General features: G+C 44.8%; 1 protein-coding gene across 2 annotated transcripts; it reads left to right on the forward strand.

Moving 5' to 3' along the window:
- The first annotated feature begins 892 nt into the window (after positions 1-892).
- Positions 893-21,331, forward strand: EIF3L (eukaryotic translation initiation factor 3 subunit L). 2 transcript variants are annotated; one of them, XM_082850123.1, is made up of 13 exons: positions 893-949; positions 1,490-1,538; positions 2,438-2,648; positions 3,948-4,027; positions 6,828-6,889; positions 9,907-9,976; positions 10,176-10,249; positions 12,799-12,970; positions 14,691-14,845; positions 15,598-15,768; positions 16,582-17,079; positions 19,835-19,915; positions 21,110-21,331. In XM_082850123.1, exons 1-13 carry the CDS (start codon positions 917-919, stop codon positions 21,146-21,148), a joined length of 1,695 nt encoding a protein of 564 aa, XP_082706249.1. In that variant the 5' UTR covers positions 893-916; the 3' UTR covers positions 21,149-21,331. The 2 variants fall into 2 exon arrangements, with proteins under 2 accessions (XP_082706249.1, XP_082706250.1); XM_082850124.1 differs by lacking the exons at positions 893-949; positions 1,490-1,538; positions 3,948-4,027 and having other exon boundaries at positions 2,442-2,648.
- Positions 21,332-21,495: the final 164 nt, after the last annotated feature.

Consider the following 21,495-nt stretch of genomic DNA (forward strand, 5'->3'; position numbering starts at 1 on the left):
AGAGGAGCACGTTGCTGGGTTACCCTCCTTGCGCCGACGAAGAGTCTCGATGGGTCCTTAAGCTTAGTTCCACGACGGTTATCACCTCTAGGTAACAGACAACGAGGGAACGCAAAGCAAAAACGCGGTACAAGGAGCTGGGGCGTGGCACTGCTATTCTAAATGGCTAAACTAAGGCCCTTGACCTACGTATCGGTTTGTGTTGGTTTATTTTATAACCCACTCCCTAACTCTACGGTTTCTTCAGGAGCCCAACCCACCCCCATGCCCGATTCCGACCACCACCCACAGCGCTCAAGGCTGCACGAGAGGGTGGGTCCCACGACTCTCTCCTCACATCACAGCTGGCTTCATCTTTGCCTGCTCCAGCCTTAACGTCCAAAGTCGGCGGGCGCCTTTTCTCAATGCCCTTTCACTGTATTGGACTAAGCCTCAACTTTTACACCCAGTAAGTTTAGACTTTTGAGGGCGGAACGTTTGAAGACTTTTTTTTTTTTTTTTTTGCCGCAGGCAAACCTCTTGCAGCTAAATCCACGATCAGGCCCCCCCATATCCGATTTTCCCTTCGTGCGAGAGGGCGGCCGAGGAAGCTGTCAGCCATCTTTTGAGTGGCATTACTTCTTGTTTCAACTACTTTGCCCATCCTTTATTACGCCGAAATATTTAATGTGTTTAATTCTAAATTTTTGCGAGTATTATAGAATCACCTTCCTTGTGGAGCCTCTATTTGAAGGAGGAATAATGTATGGGTTTGTTGCTTTTGCCCTTCCAAACATGGCTGCCTTAGATTTCCGGCGGCTCCGGAAGAGCTTCCGGTTTCCCGGCAGCCTCGAGGGGGCTGGACTTCCGGCGTCAAGAGGCAGGCGAGGCCCGCCTTTTCCGTTCTTTCCGGCCTAGGTCCGCGAGCGGCGCAGCCATGTCGTATCCTGCTGACGATTACGAGTCTGAGGTAATCTGGTCTAGAGCGTGTGCGGAGCTCCGCGACAGGGGCAGGGCTCTTTGGATGCTGGGCCCCGCGGGGAGACGGTGTCCGGGCCTCTCCGGGAGCACTCGCGGGCCGCGACCAGCCCCAGCCGGCCTCCCCGCTTGCGCGTTCCTCATGCCGTTGCCACCCGCAGCTCCCGGCTCTTGATCAGCCCGTCTCGGCCCGCCCATGTCGTGTGTCCGGTCCCCTGGTTCTCTCCTTTTCCAAATCCGGGAACGGAGGCTAGTTATAGGATTCTGTGTGTCTAACTGCACTCCGATTTCTTATGGTCTGGGTTCAGTCTTGTCAGGCCCCGCAGATTCCCGCAGCCTCCTGTGCTTTGCTCTACTTTATTGCAGCCGTAACGCGCTATTGTCATTGTTTATTCTCCCTTTTCTCACAGGCGTGTGAGTTCCTCAAAGAACGAGACGGTGTCTTATCCACCTTTGTATCCTTAGAACCTAGAACGAGCATTTTGGATTCACGAGCTGGTGACTGTCTTGTCTGTGTCTCTTTCGTTTCTAGGCTGCCTACGATCCCTACGCTTACCCGGGCGACTATGATATGCACACAGGTGAGTCTACAGGTCTGGCCAGCTTCTAGGGATTGACACCTTTTTGGATGTCTCAGAGCAGCTCTGACGGGCACCTGCTTAAAACTCGGTCTTGATGGTCCAGGTTTAGAGTCAGTTACTAGCTCTCACCACGAGAGCTATTAAACCAGGCCTTATTCATGGTCCACCTCAAAGTCCCAGAAGGGAAGGGTTACTGTCCTGACTGCGGTTTCCTTGTTGAAGCTTTTAGTTGAAGAAGAAAATCTTGTTGTGAAAAATTAAAGTAATTGAAACCAAGTCCAAGTGAAATCTTTTTTGGAAGGTTTTTGATGTTTCCTGAGTTGTTACAGTAACTTGGTTTGATTTAGCGTTTATTAAGTGCCATGTGTTGTTCTGGGTACTTGGGGTGAAGTATTTCATTTGCCCCTTACAGCAGTTCTCCAAAGACATAAATTAACATTACAGGTGAGAAAACTTGAGGACAGAGAAGTTTAGTTACTTGCACCAAGTCATATGGGTAGAAAATGGCAGTCATTCATTTATTCAAAAAATATTCAGTGCCTACTACTTGCTGCCCTTCACACAGTTCCCCCCCTCCCCCCATAGCTGTTCCAGGTCTTGAAGGTACACCTGGGTGCAAGACAGACAGGGTTCTTGCTTTCATAGACGTTAGGTTCTGGTGCGGGAAACAATAAGCAAATAAATAACTTCAATAAATAAAATAAATAAGTAGTGGGAAAATGTTCTGAGGAAACAGGCCCGTGGGGATTGGGAGTGACCTGGAGACGATTTATATTTCTGAGTGTTTAAAAGGGAATTGTACCCGATTTTATAGACTTGAGTTTTGTTTAGCGGATGGCCTTGCCCTTTTGTTATGTTCTGTATGTGGATTTGAAGTGTTTATTGTATCTAATCTCTAGGAGATCCGAAGCAGGATCTGGCTTATGAACGTCAGTATGAACAGCAGACCTATCAAGTGATCCCTGAAGTGATCAAAAATTTCATCCAGTATTTCCACAAAACTGTCTCAGACTTAATTGACCAGAAAGTGTATGAGCTACAGGCCAGTCGTGTCTCCAGCGATGTCATTGACCAGAAGGTATATGAGATCCAGGACATCTATGAGAACAGGTATGGGCCATTGGCTGAAATGATCTCTTACTGGGTGAGACTGGCTTAGTAATGCAGTCTCTAAAAAGGGGTGATGTTTATTCATTTCTCTGTAAAGAGAGTGCCCGAGGGGTTTCTGTGATTCTTTGGGGGCTAGGGACATGTTATATTGTTGACCTCATTGCCCAGAACTTGTACAAGGCCTAAAATAATACCATGACTATCAATAATTATAATAGCAATAATATGTATGATCATTATAGATCAGGCAATGTTCGGAGCGCTTTTTCTGTATTTACTGATTTACCCTTCCCAGTAACCCCATGAAGTAGGTTCTGTTGTTTTCCTCATTTTATAGATGAGAAAACAAAGCACAGAAAGGATAAATCTTATAGCTAGCTAAGTGGATGTGCTGAGTTTTGAACCTGTCCAGTCTGTCCCCAGAACCTAATTTCTAAACTGTGCTGGACAACTTCTCAACACAAAACAGGGTGAGCTGAGCTCTGAGTGGTTGCTTCTGGTTTTTATTTTATTTTTTATTTTTTTTGCTGTACGCTGACCTCTCACTGTTGTGGCCTCTCCCGTTGCGGAGCACAGGCTCCAGATGCACAGGCTCAGCGGCCATGGCTCACGGGCCCAGCCACTCCGCGGCATGTGGGATCTTCCCGGACCGGGGCACGAACCCGTGTCCCCTGCATCGGCAGGTGGACTCTCAACCACTGCGCCACCAGGGAAGCCCTGCTTCTGGTTTTGAGGGGACGGCCCTTATGTAATGGGCGTTAGAAATGAGACAGGTCAATCAGAGTTGGATAGTCAGGAAAGACTTCATCAAGGAAGTAGGGTTGTGAAGCATCTTGGGCATCAGTGTTTGTGTTGGATGCTTGAGGGCTGTTGTGGCATCAGACTGCAACAAATAGACTGATGTGCTTCCATGTTTGGAGAGGGGGAGGAGGCACAGTGCTCCAGGAAGTGGAAGGGGAGGTGGAAAGCTGAGGGAGGGGGGTGGGGGTGTCTAAAAGGTAGTTCTCAAGTCAGGGAACAGTAAGCAGTGAAATATGACTAGAGTTCATGGTACAGAGGCAGGAGATGATCCTGAAGAGCTTGGTAGGTGCCTAGCTGATGTAAAAGAAATGTTTCACCTTATTAAGAAAGATTGTCTGGGGTGAGGAAAGTTGTAGACTTCGAGGCTCTGGCCCTGGCTCTGTTTCCGTGACTTCTTCCCTTTTCAGAGTTTGGGTACTTATTTATAAAATATGAGGATTGTCTCTTCTCACATCCTTCCTGTTTTGGAGTTCTAGAATATTTTTTCTTGATTTTCAGCTGGACCAAGTTGACTGAAAGATTTTTCAAGAATACACCTTGGCCTGAGGCTGAAACCATTGCTCCACAGGTTGGCAACGGTAGGTGTGAGTGTTTTGTGTCCTGTGTGTTGGATGGGATCCTATGACTGAGGCTCATTAGAAAGCTCAGGACGATCTGTGTCTGTTTTGGTCACCGTTTTATTTCCCCAGGGTTTGGTACATAGTAAATTCCTTAGTAAATAACTTGTTGAATGAAAACTGAGTAGATGAAGAGGGGACAGAGGTGTTTCACATGTGGTGAAAACTGAAGTTGGGATTTTTGTCTTGACTGGTTTCCTTTTCCCTCTGTAATTTTTGGGGTCATTACAGTTGCTCCAGAATGGGCTCTCTGGCCTCCTCTCACGTTTCACTTTCTGATGGTGTCTTTTATATATGGTGTGAAGTAAGAAGAGCCAACTTCATTCTTTTGCATGTGATTAGCCAGCTGTCCCAGTACCAATTTTCAGAAAGACCATTCTTTTTCCATTGAATTGTCTTGGCACTTCCCGAAATCTGTTATCATGTAAATGTAGAGGTTTATTTCTAGACTGTCACTTTGATTCCATTGATCTATGTCTGTCCTTATGCTTGTACCAACCACACTGTCTAAATGATCGTAGCTTTGGAGTAAGTTTTGAAATTGGCAAGTGTAAATCCTCCACCTTTGTTGTTCTTTTTCAAAATTGCTTTGGGTCTTCTGAGTCCCTTGAATTTCCATGTGAATTTTAGGATCAGCTTGTCAATTTCTGCAAAGAAGCCAGCTTGGATTTTGATAGAAATTATGTGGGATCTGAAGATCAATTTGGGAGAGTATTGCCATTTAACAATATTAAGTCCTGTAAGCCATGGACATGGATGTCTTTCCATTTATTTAGGTGTTTGATTTCTTTCAACAGTGTTCTGTAGTTTTTTAACGTACAAGTCTTTCACTTCTTTTGTTACAGCTAACATTTTTTGAATACTAAACATTAGTATCATCATCATCGTTACTCAGGTTTAGAACTCATTCTTTTTTTTTTTTTTTTTTTTTGGCCACACAGTGCGGCCTGCAGGATCTTAATTCCCCGACCAGGGATTGAACCCGTGCCCCCTGCATTGTGAGTGCAGACTCTTAACCACTGGACCTCCAGGGAAGTCCTAGAACTCACTCTTTTTTTTTTTTCTTTTAATTTAATTTATTTTTTATACAGCAGGTTCTTATTAGTTATCTATTTTATACATATTAGTGTATATATGTCAATCCCAATCTCCCAGTTCATCCCACCACCACCATCCCCCCCACTTTCCCCCCTTAGTGTCCATAACGTTTGCTAGAACTCAATCTTAAATGTGTTTCCATGTTGCTCAGACATTATGCTCTGTTTAATATTTTGCCTATAAAGAATATAATATTATGTATGTTGAGCACAACAGGAGTCCTGTAATACATGTTTTTAAACAGGTAAGGATTCACAGGACTCAAAGTATGAAAGATTTGGTATAAAAATCCCCCTCCCATTTCTATCCCAAGTTGTCTGTTTTTCTCTCTGGAGCCATCTAGTGTTCACCATTTTATTGTTTATCCTTCCTCTGATACTCTATGCATATATAAGCAATTAGGAATAACTTTTTCCTTTTTTACAAAGACTAGATAGATGCTCCTTTCTTTCCGTTTTTAAAATTTATTGTATTTTTGGAGAGTATTCTGCACCTCCAGGATTCCCAAGACCCCCCCCACCAGGTTTGATTATTTGCTAGGAGGATTCATAGGACTCAGTCCGACAGCTATGGTGCTTTCTATGGAGCTACCAGAGCAGATCATTACAGACTCAATGTCCAGGCATTTTATTGGGGGCTGGTCGTGTAGGCACATCCTCTGGCTAGCATGTACTGAAATTCCAGACTCCCAGAAGGAAAGCAGGTGTTCAGTATAAACCGTGTTGTTTGCACAAACAGTTTAGGGATAGCAGACCACCCTTATGAGATTGGTGGGAAACCCTCCTGAAATCTAGGTTCCCAGATGCCAAGCAAGGACCAACTTTACCAGCAGGCCTTTCTAAGGCTAATAGTCTCAGACCTGTATGTTAACTTCTGCACAACACTGATATCCAAAGAGCTCATCCCCGCTTTTTTTAAAATTAATTAATTAATTTATTTTTGGCTGCATCGGGTCTTCATTGCTGCGCGCCGGCTTTCTCTAGTTGCGGCCAGAGGGGGCTGCTCTTCGTTGCGGTGCGCAGGCTTCTCATTGCGGTGGCTTCTCTTGTTGTGGAGCATGGGCTCTAGGTGCACGGGCTTCAGTAGTTGTGGCACTCAGGCTCAGTAGTTGTGGCTCTTGGGCTCTAGAGAGCAGGCTCAGTAGCTGTGGCACACGGGCTTAGTTGCTCCGTGGCATGTGGGATCTTCCCGGACCAGGGCTCGAACCCGTGTCCCCTGCATTGGCAGGCGGATTCTTAACCACTGTGCCACCAGGGAAGTCCCCGCCTTCTTTCTTTTTAATGGCTGCATCATATCAATAGGATAAATTCCTTAAAATAGGATGTCTAAGTCAAAGATCCCCATGTATTTGCAGTTTTGATCCTGTCATATTGCCTTCCATGGAGCCATTAGTATTTACGTCTTGGTTAAGCAACTGTATGGCAAAAATATCTAAGTGGTGAAGGGAAACGGGCCTGAATGAGATTAAGATGAGGTTGAAAGGATAAAGTGGGAAATGAAGTTTCTCGTTGCATGTATTCTTGGGGTGTAAGTGTTAGAATTTTGATGTTGGTTGGTTTCTGAAATCACATTTACCACTTTACTTCCCACCACGGGCTAAAACTGCCAGAAGACCCCGGTTGTTTGGTGGATTACTAAAGCACCCCTCTGCCATCTCTTTCAGATGCTGTCTTTCTGATTCTGTACAAAGAATTATACTACAGGCACATATATGCCAAAGTCAGTGTGAGTATCTAAACGTTGCCGGCAGTTTTTAAACTATGCCATTTTTGTCCCTGGAAAACAGTTGCTAGTTTATATTGGTTCAGTGTCCAAGAGTGGTTGGCATGTTTTCTGAGCTTTCTCTTAAGAAAGGATGGAGGGAATGATTGAACCCAGAAAGCTGGGTGTCTGTTTCAGGCAAATGGTACCACTGCATAGCCTGTCCATCCTTTTTAATTTCTTTATCCCCACAGTTCTTGACTGGACACTTATCACATGCACTGGGTTGCAGGACGTCATCCTAAAAGTGTGTTCCCAGGTACCTTCGGATGCCTCCGCTTGGAATGCCCTTGCTTTTTCCCTTCAGTGCATTGCCACTGAGCCTCCTGCTCTCTGAGAAATACATACAACTGTCGCTGTGTGCCAGGCACAATTCTAGGCACTTGGCACACATCTGCATGTCTCTAGTCCTCATGGTGATCCTGCAAAGTAGGCAAACTGGGGCGCCGAGAGGTTGCTTTTTCTCAAATTCATGCAGCTAGTAAATGGCAAAATTCTTTGAAGCTAGGCCTGTCTTATTGTGACATCATTGTTTTTTCTACCACACTCTTCCAACTTTGGGCACTTGCTGGATTCTTTTCTTCCTGATTTCTGAATTTTAGAGTGCCCTAAGTCTCTTAAAATACTATCTACACTGTTTACAGGCATACCTTGGAGGTATTGCAGGTTTGGTTCCAGACCACTGCAATAAAGTGCATATCGCAATAAAGCCAGTCCCATGAATTTTGTGGTCCCCAAGTGCATATAAAAGTTATGCTAGGGACTTTCCTGGTGGTCCAGCAGTAAGGAATCCGCCTTACAATGCAGGGAATGCAGGTTCGATCCCTGGTTGGGGAACTAAGATCCCACATGCCACGGGGCAGCTAAGCCTGCGTGCCACAACTAAGACCTGACACAGCCAAAAATTTATTTTTAAATAAATAAATAATCTTAAAAAAAAAGTTATGCTACACTGTACTGTAGTCTATTAGGTGTGCATATAGCATTGTATCTTAAAAATGCACATACCTACCCTGGTTCAAGGCATTATTATCTCTTGCCTGAATGACGGCATAACTGCTCACCTGGTGTCAGTTTCCACTCTTGCCCACTTACGTTTATTCTCAACCTAGTAACCATGGTGATCCTTTTAAAACATAGTCTCATCAAGTCGCCCCCTTCCTCACAATCCTACCGTGACTTCCCATCATACTTAGAATAAAATCCCAAGCCTTAGTCATGGTCCTGCTTGACCTGGCCCCTGACTTCCTTGCCAGTCTCATTTCCTGCATCTTTCCCTCCCTCCCTTGGCTGCTAGCCCTACTATGTGACACCTCAGAGCACCTATCGCTCTCTGACATTGTCTTATTTACTTGGGTTTTGCTTGCTTCCCCCACTAGAGGGTAAACTCCAGCAGGGCACGAACTTTGTCTTGCTAGCTGTTCTAATCCAGTGTCTGATCCCCCACGTTGACACGTTAATTGTTGGAGCGTGTATGTGCGTGTGTAAATTAAAGAAACTGCCACCACAGTCTCCTTACGGTATTTCCATCTAAAGAGTTCCCAGCTTCTCACACTCATTCTCATCCCCCTGAGGATGACTTGACCTGACAAGAGCTCTGGCCTTGGCCCAGGAGCCCCCCACCATCAATGGCGGTAGGTGAAGGAGTTCTTGTTGCCAAAGTAATGCGGGGGGCCATGTTTTTCTGGCATCCCAGTGAGCTCTCTGACTACCTCATTTGACAGAAAGTAAAGATTCTCTTCTGTCATTGATGCTATGGCTCAGGTACTTTGCAGGCTGGGCTAGTAATCTAGCCAGCCTGTATAACATGGCTTTCGGCAGAACGTGGCATCAGAACCCACCTCTGATCTTTCCTCTGGTCTGTAGATGAAGATTCAGCAGAAGTTTGTTGACCCCGTGATCTCTTCACTAGGTACCAGATGGGGCAGTTTCACATACATGATGGGGGGGAGTTGGAGGGGGAGGTTTTCATTGAAAGAGCATTTACTGTATTAGGCACTTTCACTTCATAATCTCATTTTTCAGAGGGATTAAGTACCTTGTCAGACCCCACAGTTAGTAAGCAGTGGGGCTACGACTCCAAGGCAGTGTTCTTTCTACTCCATCACAACATACACCATACATCACGTTCCCCAGCTCAGAACTCTTCAGTGGTTCTGTTGCCAGCCACATGAAGTCTAGATCAGGGGTCAGCAGCCTGCTGTGTACAGGGCCAGATAGAGAGTATTCTAGGCTTTGAGGGCTGTAATGGTCTCTGTCGAATCTATTCAGCTTTGTAGCAGCCATGACAGTGAGTACACATGGCTGTGTGCCAATTAAGGTTCTTATTTACAAAAACAGGTGGTGGTGGATTTGCTGACCCCCTGGCTTAATTCTTGTTTGGCACTGTAAGACCTCTGCATTTCTGGCCCAATGTAGCCCAGTGTAGCATTGTCTGCCTTACTCCCTAACCTTCAAGCACCACGATTTTACTTCTTTGCCTTCATTAGTCCTGTTTTTCCTGAAACACCTTCCCCTCACTCCTCTGCCTTGCCAGATCTATATGCCTGATCTTTAATGGTCAGTTCAAGTTTTTGGTATAAAACTTGACTGTTGGCGTCAGGTATTCGGTGCCCCTTTGAACTGCTGTAGCACTTAACTATCTTCCCTGTCACTTGAGTGCTCTCACATGCTAAGAAGGGGAGAGCTGACGTCAATTCTCATATATAGTTGACCCTTGAACAACGCGGGTTGGCACTATGCGGGTCCACTTATATGCAGGTATTTTCAATAAATATTTATAGTGTTACAGGATCCACCATTGGTTAAATCTGCAGATGTGGAGGGTCAACGATACATTATACACAGATTATACACAGATTTTTGACCAAAACCCCTGTGTTTTCAAGGATCAGCTGTATTTGTTTTCAACTGTCAGTGGCAGGCCATGAGTAGAACGCATTTAGATTAAATGTGTCCTCCTTTCTCTGCTTTCTTTACAGGGGGGACCCTCCTTGGAGCAGAGGTTTGAATCCTATTACAACTACTGCAATCTCTTCAACTACATTCTCAGTGAGTCTGAGGTTATGATGAGACCTCGTATTGGCCTTCAGCTCTTTTTAGCAGGATTTTAATGTGCAGGTGGGAAGAGGGGGAAGTCTTGTGGTTCATAGTCCTTTTAAGAGAGAAATTACAAAATGCATTCTGCAGCCTTACTGAATGGGCATATAGTCATTGATCGAGTCTGACCTTTCTGTGGTCTCTTGCCCAGATGCTGATGGTCCTGCTCCCCTCGAACTTCCCAACCAGTGGCTCTGGGATATTATCGATGAGTTCATCTACCAGGTATCTGGTCAACCTTGGCCTAATTTGAAATAACTGGTCCAGACAAGGAGCAGCTATTACCATTGTTTGTGTTGTTAAAAAGATTATGGTGTATAGCCACCCTAGGGTAGTGTGAAATACCCTGTGGAAGTGGCCTCTATGTTGTGGTGTTTTGAATCACTGAGGTCTAAGAGCTCCATTCTGACCTCAGAAGTCTGGAGAACTGAGCTCCTGACATTCACCCCGTTCTTAACTGACCTTGAGAGGTGGTCTGGCAGGAAGAACACAGGTTTCCAGGCTTTGGAGTCAGCTAGGAGTGGGTACTTGTCTGGGGGCTGCCACCTGGTGGCTCTGTAGTGATGATGTGTTACTTAGCTCTCTGAGCCTCACTTTCCTCGCCTACAGGAGAAAAATTCCATATCTTGATTGTGGTGCTGGTGATGTGAGTATATGTTGGATCAGAATGAAAGAACATTTTTATCAAAAGGGAAAAATTACCTGTCTCAGAGTGCTGTTGCTAAAAACCATAAAATAATTGATTTTGGAAAAACATCTTTTCCATGTTTTACAGGGATGGCACAGTTCTTACTAGGTATTTCAGGGGAAATCAGTTTCCTAATAAAGCAGTTATTTGAGCCCCATGGATCAAAGAGACTTTGAGTACAGAGTGCTGATAAGTTGTGATTGGTGAGCTGAGGAAACCTTCCTAGGGCACTTTGAGAAAGAGGCTTCCTGCTCAAGACAGGCTTCAGTCCTTTGTGCAGTGAAGGCCACAAACCACACTGGCCTCGTTTGCCCTCTCTGGCTCCTTGGCTTGTTATTTGGCGTAATTTTAGAAGATTGGCTGTCCTGTTGGCTAGCAGCAAGTCAGCGAGGATCATCTGTGTTAAGGTTCTTCATCCGTCTTAAAATAATCCTAATTCCCTGGGCTTAACTGGTGTTCTCTTAAGGAGTTTAAGTGCTCTTGCTTCTAACAAAGACTGGCCAGTGTGGGCCAGGTGTGATTCCACCAGCCAGTCTTTGTGAAAAGTGAGAGCACTGTAAGCCACTTAAGAAGAAAACACCAGTTAAACCGCATGGGGTGAGGGGCTCTTCCCCACCGCTCTCTTCTTTATTCTTGTTGTTTTTTGTCTTTTTTAAAATTAAAATTAAAAAAAAAAAATTTTTTTTTTTTTTTTGCTCCTTATTCCCACCACTCTTTCATTTATTTGTATTGATGCAGCAATATATGAACGTGTTGCTATTGTTGAGATTTTTTTTTTTAACTGCAGATAAAGTGAAAGTGTCTTCCTTGCTTGCCTTTGCAGAGGCATCAATTACTGTCTGGAAAGATAGTCATCGTATAGAGACCTGCCTTGTTCTTTTGTGCCATGTACATGGTGTACCACTCTTCTGGTGTATGTGTTACAGATAAAGTCTATTTCTAGGGATGATTGTAAGTAGAATTGTTGGCTGAAGGATATTTGCTTTTAAAATTATTTTATAAATTTGTTTATTTTATTTATTTATTTTTGGCTGCATTGTGTCTTCGTTGCTGCGCGTGGGCTTTCTCTAGTTGCTACTCTTCATTGCGGTGTGTGGGCTTCTCACTGTGGTGGCTTCTCTTGTTGCAGAGCACGGGCTCTAGGAGCGCGGGCTTTGGTAGTTTTAGCACGTGGGCTCAATAGTTGTGGCTCGTGGGCTCTAGAGCGCAGGCTCAGTAGTTGTGGCACACGGGTTTAGTTGCTCTGCGGCATGTGGGATCTTCCCAGGCAAGGGATTGAACCTGTGTCCTCTGCATTGGCAGGTGGATTCTTAACCACTGCGCCACCAGGGAAGCCCTGATACTATTTGTTTATTGTAAATTTGGAAACGTTTTCTCCTGTGCTCTTGGAGGAGGATGATATTTCAGAGTTGAAAAGTAATCTTAGGTCATCTAGAACCTAGATTCTAGGTCCCTGGTTTCCAAACCTGTGTATGCACCAGAAATCAACCAGGGAGCTTTTAATTCTGACACAGTAACTAGGTCTCCTGTGCTAGTCTCTGGGTGACAGATGGAGCCAGCCCAGTGCTGGTTCCAGATAGAAACCCTGCCCCAAACAAATAGCTGTGGTATGTACCCTATATGTGCCTTACACTTGTCCAGGCTCTGTGGTTGGGACAGGGGTGACTCAGACTGGGTTCCTGTCACAGGTGAATTGATGGTCAGCTCTGGAAGGGAAGACACACATGCAGGTACCTGCCCCATCTCTACCACGTATGAGTAGATCTGTCGTAAGCCACCTGATTCTGGTGGCCAGGCTGATGGCACTGTGATGCCCAGAGACGTTAAGTACTTTAGACTATGTTTGACTCCAAATCGATGTTTTTTTCCACAAATTACCTCTCATTTTAGAGCTTTTTGCTTAGCTGTGGAATAAGTAACATAGTCAGTAATGAACAAATCCACAGCTTAATCAAAGATGGCTTTGAAAGAACCAGTAGTGCACAGACTGGTGTAGCGGGAGAAGTGGTAGCAGTAGCGTGTTATGTGCTGTGCTGTCCCTTTGGCGTTAATGCCACTGCTGCACGTTTCCCTTCTTCCTCAACAGTTTCAGTCGTTTAGTCAGTACCGCTGTAAGACTGCCAAGAAGTCAGAGGAGGAGATCGACTTCCTTCGTTCCAATCCCAAAATCTGGAATGTTCACAGTGTCCTCAATGTCCTTCACTCCCTTGTAGACAAGTCCAACATCAACCGACAGCTGGAGGTGTACACAAGTGGAGGTGAGTGCTGCCTGCCATCTGTGCCTCATGAGTAGAGGCTGCGGGTAGTGCGGAGGAGCGATGGGCTGCTCCTCTTTGGTATTTGGGTGTGAACAGGAGCCGAGGGCTGATTTGGAGGCTGCTGGGCTTGGCAGTCTGTTGGCCGACAGACTGAACAAGCACTTCCTGAGAGCTGCATTTGTAAACACTTCTAGTCCCTCTCCAGGGCCTTTGTTTAGATAAGCACTTCTCAAACTTTTTGGTGTGAGGACCACTTTACAGTCTTAAAAGATTAAGAATCACAAGTTTATCTATATACAGATCTTGTTACAGTGAGAAGAGTGGTGGTTTTGCAAACCTCTTTAATATCTGGCTTCGTAGAAGAGAGCTGGAGTCTCCTGCTTCTTCACTCAGTCTGTGGCAATATGCTGTTTTGGTTGAAGTATCTGAGGGAAATCTGGCCTCACACAGATATTTAATTGGGACAGGAAAGAGAAACTCAATAGCCTTTACAGGTAGCCTGGCTCTTCTCTGGTTCTGCATCAGAAGTTGACAGCGGGTAGTTTCATACAGGTTAGTTGCAGTGTGGAATCTGAAGCCTTATCAGTGAACTTATACTTTGTTACATTAAAGTTTATTGGTTTATCCTGCCGCTTGAATGAATTTTTTTTACTCATGTGTGATTTTGTAAAATACTGATTCATTGAGCTATCAAGATTTTCTGAAAGTTGACACATTTTATTGTACAGTTTTTTTTGTTGTTGTTGTTTTAATTATTTATTTTGGCTATGCCAGGTCTTAGTTGTGGCATGTGAACTCATAATTGCGGCATGCATACAGTATCTAGTTCCCCAACCAGGGATCGAACCTGGGCCCCCTGCATTGGGAGCTCAGAGTCTTACCCACTGGACCACCAGGGAAGTCAATTATACAGTTTTTTGAAACCACATCTGTTACTTTGACCATCAACCTTATCAGATAGGTCTTCATTGGGGAGCTGTTGAGTTCATAGTGGCAGATAGAAGTTTTATGAAATTCTAATTTTTACTTAAAAGCTCAAGTTTTCATTGGCAGCAAACACTGCCAGTTGTTTTCATTGACATCTTAACAAGCTAACTGCACTCATTTTTGAGAAAATACCCATGTCTCTATTCAGTCTGTGTATCAGTTATTTTTTCAATTAAAAATGGGGTTTTGTGGGGAAAAGGAAGTGGCTGGTTCTTTTATTGCAGGTGAGTGGTGGTAAAGAATACAGTGATGACAGTAGAGTTTGGTGCCACTACCCGATTGATGCTAAGTTGTCCATAGTTTTACCCGCGTTGTTTTTGCACCATCAGTGCAAATGTCAACTCAGTGAGAAAGGCAAATAGTATCTTAGGAAGATAAATAGGAACACACCTAAATAGTGTTATTAGGAAGATAGCTTTGATCTCATGGGCTTCCTGAAAGGAGGGGCCTTGCCAAGTAGCTCTTATTGATGAGAGGGGTCCCCTCATATTCTTAGGTGTGTATGGTGGGGGGGGCTGCCACACCCCTTAGGTGACTTAGAAATGTAAGCTTAGCATAAGGCCAGGCATGATGTTGCTTGGTATTCTTTCTAAGGCAGTTATTCCCTATTGCAGGAAGCTTTAGAGACTGGCAGTAGATGAAGAGTTTACTGAGGGTAAACTTCAAGGGTCAGGCTTGCCCTCCTTCCACTGCCTCTGCTGAAGTGCTCACAGTGTCTGTGTGTCTCTCTCAGGTGACCCTGAGAGTGTGGCTGGGGAGTATGGACGGCACTCCCTCTACAAGATGCTTGGCTACTTCAGCCTGGTGGGGCTTCTGCGTCTGCACTCCCTGTTGGGGGATTACTACCAGGCCATCAAGGTGCTGGAGAACATCGAACTGAACAAGAAGGTAATTCATTCCCTGTTTCCTCAGGCCCACCTTCCCAGAGCCAGAAAGTCTGTCTGTCTGCTTCAGATTTCATGGAGAATAAAACAGGATTCCTCCCCAGGTCAGTGGAAAATTGAGACAAGAACTGGGAAAACCACTGCAGGGAAAATCTGAACCTGGACCAGGTGGTTTCTCTTTGGTGCTTAACAACACTTAAAATATTCAGCAGTCTTTTGATTCTGTTTTCAGACCAGACTGATGCTGGCAGATTTTTACTTTTCAACTTTCACTGAAGAATTAATGAAAGACTTACTTAGTTCTAAGGTGGCACAGGTAATGATACGTTAGCAGTGGTTGTGTTCCTATTCCTAGCCACAGAAACTTGGTACGTTTTTGTTTGACGTGTGTGTATCTTATCTGTCCTTTTTCTTATAGGGCTATTTGGAAAAGCAAGGACTAGAAAGCAAGAAAGAATGTGAAAGTGAGGTGTAGGTGATTTTAGAGCTGAAAGAAATTTTAGGGTTACCTGGTCCAGTCCTTTTCTGTTACAGCCAAGAAAATGGAGTCCTCAGGTCACATAATCAGTAAGTGGTACGATCTGCACTCAGAGCCTCTGACTTCAGAGCCAGGATTCCTCTGGGTAGTTCAGGGCCTCTGCAGGGAGCTCTCAGTGCTTCCACCTCAGCCGACACTAGGCCCCAGCAATTTTCAGATCCTACCTGGGATGAATTGGTCTTGAGATTCATGGCTGCTGCTTCTGCCTCCTTCCACAGAGCATGTATTCTCGTGTGCCCGAGTGCCAGGTTACCACATACTATTATGTCGGTTTTGCATATTTGATGATGCGTCGATACCAGGATGCTATCCGGGTCTTTGCCAACATCCTTCTCTACATCCAGAGGACCAAGAGCATGTTCCAAAGGACCACGTACAAATATGAGATGGTAAGGAGGCCTCTGACCAGCTGACACACATGTGCCAACAGTTTTTGGGTGAACGCCTTCCAGAATTTTGCTCTTCTATGTGCTTTTTCAGTAGGATGATTTGTTAACGGCTCGCCTACTTAAGTGTTTTCTTTGTTACACCTATTACTTCGGATCATTAACACCCTGATGATAAGGACAGGATTTTTGTTTCACTTTTATTCCCCAGCGGTGCCTAGAGTGTTCACTGGGCTGTGGGTGTTTAAAATCAGTTAGATGTGGGTACTGCCCTCAAGCAGTTTGCCTGGAGGAGGGTGGATTCAAAACATGCATAGAATTGGGAGCAGGTTTCTAAGCAGAGCAGAGGTGTTGAGACTTGGAAGTGTGGTCATGTAGTAGCACAATAAATCATTTTGGCTAGAAGGCAGGAGAACAGTCCGATTGGGGTGTTAGAGTCTGGGGTGACCTTCACGGCCCAGCTGAAGTATTTAATCTTTATTCTGGAGGCGTTAAGTGCCAGCAGAGATTTCTGGGTGAATTGATCATACTTGGTGTGGAACGATTGACCTGCCAGTGATGTGTAGGGCGGATTGGTGAGACCGAGGCAGAGGTACCAGTAAAGAGTCCAGGAAACAACTACAGAGGACCTGGAACTAGGCCAGAAGTTCCGTAGAGCTAGAGGGAGGATTGGAGGAGACATTGGGAAAGTTGGCTGAAGGGTGTAAGACAAAGGGAGAAGTCAGAAGGTCTGTACAGAGTGTACTTGGGAGGATGGTGGGGACCTCAGAAAATCCATTCATTTGACCCTGCACCGATCTCTCCCCCCACCCCCAGATTAACAAGCAGAATGAGCAGATGCACGCCCTGCTGGCCATCGCCCTCACCATGTACCCCATGCGTATCGATGAGAGCATTCACCTCCAGCTGCGGGAGAAATATGGGGACAAGATGCTACGCATGCAGAAAGGTGACCCACAGGTCTACGAGGAACTTTTCAGCTACTCCTGCCCCAAATTCCTGTCACCTGTAGTGCCCAACTATGACAACGTACACCCCAATTACCACAAGGAGCCCTTCTTACAGCAGCTGAAGGTGTTTTCTGATGAGGTGCAGCAGCAGGCCCAACTCTCAACCATCCGCAGCTTCCTCAAGCTCTACACCACCATGCCTGTGGCCAAGCTGGCCGGCTTCCTGGACCTCACCGAGCAGGAGTTCCGAATCCAGCTTCTTGTCTTCAAACACAAAATGAAGAACCTGGTGTGGACCAGTGGCATCTCTGCCCTCGATGGCGAATTTCAGTCAGCCTCTGAGGTTGACTTCTATATCGATAAGGTATGACTGCCCCTTGGGCTATGTTCTCAAGGCACCCACTGTTCTGGGCATCTGGGACACATCATTGAACAAAATCAACAAAGATTTTTGCCCTTGTGCTGGTATTCTAGTGTTAAAAAAATGACAAAAAGCGTTATAATTAAGCAAGCATGTAGTAGTTTGGAAGTTGCCACGTGCCGTGGAGTAAGTTGGGTTAATGGTGGTGGAAGGCACAGGCTGCAGTATTAAGGTGCTCAGGGTAGACTTTGTTGAGAAAGTGAAACCGAAGCTAAGACTTGAAGGAGGTGTGGAAATTAGCAAGCAGATACCTGGAGGAAGAGCATTCCAGGTGGAGGGAGCAGTTAGAGCAAAGGCCCTGAGGCAGGAGCGAGCCCAGACAGCTGCAGTGTGGCTGGAGTGGCCTGAGAGGAGGTTGTGGTGGGAGATGAGGTTGGAGAAGAAGGGGGGAGGGTGCTTAGTAGACTGCTGGAAGTCCTTTAGTGGGTGGGAAGCCATTGTCCTGACTTGTACCACCCTAGATTGGTGCTGCCTGGTTTTGAGCTTGATATAATGGGATTATGCAGTATGTGGTATTTTCTATCCAGCTTCTTTTGCTCAACATTGTATTTGAGAGAATCACCATCCACCGTTGTCATATGTAGCAGTAGGTCAGTCATGCTTATTGTTCTGTGATGTGTGATGGTCCAAATTCTACTGCAGTTACTGACCACGGTGTTTCCATTCTTCTACTGGTGGACATTTGGGTGGTTTTTGGCTATTGAACAGTATACATAACGGTGTTTTTTGGGTTTTTTTGGCTGTGTTGGGTCTTCGTTGCAGCATGCAGGCTTTCTCTAGTTGAGCTGAGTGGGGACTGCTCTTCATCGTGGCGCACAGGCTTAGTTGCTCTGCGGCATGTGGGAGCTTCCCGGACCAGGGCTCAAACTCGTGTCCCCTGCACTGGGAGGCGGATTCTTAACCACTGCACCACCAGGGAAGCACCTATGAGGCAATTTTTTAAAATATCCTACATTTTTGGTTGCTTTCAGAAAGATGTTGGTCTACAATACACATATGTACACAACATCTCTTAGGGATACACAACCCTAAGAGACAAATAACCTCACAACACCTATACCATACATATGTGTGTGTTTATCCATTGCTAACAACTACTTTTTATTTATTTAATTTAAATACTCTTTTTTCACAACATTGTAAATCAACTATAATCCAATAAAAAATAATTTTTAAAATTAATTTTTGGCTGACAGTTTTTAATGATAAAATTTGCATAACAAACTTCACCACTTTAAAGGGTGTAATTCCATGATTATTAGTTTGTTCACCGTGTTGTGCAACCATCTCTGCTATCTAATTCCACATTTCCATCATCCCCAAAAGAAATCCCTGCCCATTAACAGCATTCCCCATTCCTCCTTCCCCCCGCATCCCTGGCAAATCAGGGATCTTGCTTCTGTCTCCGTGGATTTTTCTATTTTTGATATTTTCTAAAAATAGAATCATGAAAGATGTGGCTTTTTGCGTTTGATTTCTTTTACTGAGCATCTTTTCAAGTTTAATCCAGGTTGTAGCAGGTATCAGTACTTTATTCCTTTTTACAGCCAAATAACATTCCACTGTTTGGGTATACCACACTTTGTTTATCTGTTCATTAGTTCGTGGACAGTTGAGCTGTTTTCACTTTTTGGCTATTATGGATAATGCTGCTATGAATTTTTGTGTACAAGTTTTGTGTGAACAATATTCTCTTGGGTATATATACCTAGTTGTGGAATTGCTTGGCCAGTTTGGGTAGTTTGTTTTTGGAAGCTCATCTTGCTAAACCAGATCCTCTCATTTTAGACTTAATGGCATTTTGAAGGCTTGGTGTTTGGCAGAACTTGGCTATCCCTGCCATGAACAGACTCACCAAAAGCAGAAACATGTCTGTTGGGGAAGTTTTTCAATGTTGTTTTTAAGTCATGTTTTTAAATATCAGAACTGTCTATCCCCTGCCGTATCACGTCAGCTAACTAAAGTCCTTTTTGCATTTATTCCCAATGCCTGACATGTACACGTTCTTTGGCAGTATCAGTCATTTGCTCCATCCCTCCATCCCTTTTAGTGGCCCAGCTGAACTGGTCCCAACCATCTGGATGGTCTTTAATAAAACACTTCTCCCAAGATTTAGCAACTTGGTTATTACAAATAAAATTTTGCTGTGAGGTTATATTCAGGTTAAATTAATAACATGATTTAAATTTCCTACATGAAAATGTTTTTAATTGCATGTTTTTATTATTGTTCCTTATTGGTTCAGGTTTGTCTTTGGCAAATTACTTTCTATTTTTTTGCCTTTTTTCATCCTTGACTTGAAAAAAATCCTATCAAAGAGATTCAGAAAGTTCTTGGATCTTAACCTAGATTATGTCGTAATTTACAAGTAAAACGGTGCTCAACAAAATATTTTGAGCTAAAAAGCAATTTAAAATCTAGACTAATTTGCAACTTTATACTCATAAACAGTGTATAAGAATAAAATGCTATTTTAAATGTTACTATAGCCAAAAGATTCATGTTCGTTAAAAAGACTAGAAAATAAAATAAATGAATTAACAGGGAGAAAATAAAAATCAGCCATCTAAACAGAAAGAGCAGCTCTTGACTGGTAGTGCTCTTCCATAAGGGTCTATCTGGCACTTAGCATCACTGCTGTTTGCAGGCCCGAAAGCGGCTCTCCCTCACCGCTCCTGTCTGGTTGCTTTTCTCATAGGACATGATCCACATCGCAGACACCAAGGTGGCCAGGCGCTATGGGGATTTCTTCATCCGGCAGATTCACAAATTTGAAGAGGTGAGAGGTCTGAGAGCGGTGTGTGGGCTGGGGACAGAGGTTAGGAACTGGGTGGGGAGTTATAAATTGTTTATTTCTCATTTCTGTTTTCAAGAAAGCCTGAAATTGGCCCTTTAAGTTTCTGAGCTAGACTGGCTGGCTGCTTGGGGTTTGGGGAGTGGGGTTGGGCCCGTAGGAGTTGCTGTGTCAGCCTTCTCTGGAGCATCTCTTTCCAAGATCTCCCGCTGCGGGTGGCCGGCTCTCTTCTCCCTCCCTGGTATTTCCTAATATGGGTGGATTCACTGCCTGCTCTGACCCATCCCTCACCACTTGGCAGTTACTCTCTGACTTAGACAGGTCTGGCCAGTTTCTGCAAGCTGAGACCATGAAGCTCTGTTCTGACAGACTTGGTGCATTCCACATCCTGCCCTTGGAGAGGTCTTGGGGGTCACTTTTTGTGTCCGTAGCTAGAGCCACTGCGTCTTGGTGCTTTGAGTGCTCCAGCAGAGGTCACTGCTGTGCTGTGGTCCATGCTACCAGACTCCTCCTGCAGGATAATAATAGAGCCCTGACAAGTCTAGTCACCCTGGGTCCCTTTCCTGTCTATAAAATGGGCAGAGCAGCATGGGATGTGTGTTTGTTGAGTGTGAAGGGCAGATAGGACAAGCTGCATGAATTGTGTGACACCATAAGAATGTCAGGTGGAGGACCTAACCGAGCATTTACACATGATAGTAGACAACTCATGCTCATGTCAGAGGGGCGGCCTGGCCTGGTGATCGTGCACACTGTAGGAAAAGGTTTGGTGAAAAAGCCATATCTGACTGGGCTTCCCTGGTGGCACAGTGGTTAAGAATCTGCCTGCCAATGCAAGGGACATGGGTTTGAGCCCTGGCCTGGGAAAATCCCACATGTCGCAGAGTAGCTAAGCCCGTGCGCCTCAACTACTGAACCTGTGCTCAAGAGCCCACAAGCCACAACTACTGAGCCCATGTGCCACGACTACTGAAGCCTGAGTGCCTAGAGCTCGTGCTCTGCAACAAGAGAAGCCACTGCAATGAGAAGCCTGCGCACCGCAACGAAAAGTAGCCCCTGCTCACCACAACTAGAGAAAGCCCGCATACAGCAATGAAGACCCAACACAGCCAAAAACAAACAAACAAACAAATTTTTTAAAAAAAGCCATATCTGACTTTGCTTTTCTTTCTCTTCCAGCTTAATCGAACCCTGAAGAAGATGGGACAGAGACCCTGAGTATATTCATACTTGACACTACTCAGGAACCTATTTTGATGTCATCATAGGTGGGGAGTGTTTTTGCCACCATGAAGCCTTTACCTAGCTCAGCCATCAGCCAGTCAACTGAGTTGAAGTTTATTTAAATCAGGGAGTGAAATTTTTTAAGTAGGTCTCAATAAAGAATCTTCTTTAGAGTCACATTTGTCGTCTCATTATTGTTGGGGAGCATCTGTGGACAAGGGCAACAATACGTAATTTCCCATTTGTCATGAGATACTTTCTCCTGATGCATTCGTTATTGGTGTTTGAATTATTTAATCCCTGGATTCATAAAGCAGTATACAGGACATTTTCATATTCAG

The sequence above is a fragment of the Leucopleurus acutus genome (genome assembly GCF_964270905.1).
Source record: "Leucopleurus acutus genome assembly, chromosome: 11".
In the NCBI taxonomy this organism is placed as follows: Eukaryota; Metazoa; Chordata; class Mammalia; order Artiodactyla; family Delphinidae; genus Leucopleurus; species Leucopleurus acutus.

Coding starts and splice junctions, on each gene's coding strand:
- EIF3L (XM_082850123.1), top strand. CDS start 917: ATGTCGTATCCTGCTGACGATTACGAGTCTGAG. Junction 9,977..10,175: donor TCTCTTCAACTACATTCTCA/GTGAGTCTGAGG, acceptor TCTCTTGCCCAG/ATGCTGATGGTCCTGCTCCC. Junction 10,250..12,798: donor TCGATGAGTTCATCTACCAG/GTATCTGGTCAA, acceptor CTTCCTCAACAG/TTTCAGTCGTTTAGTCAGTA.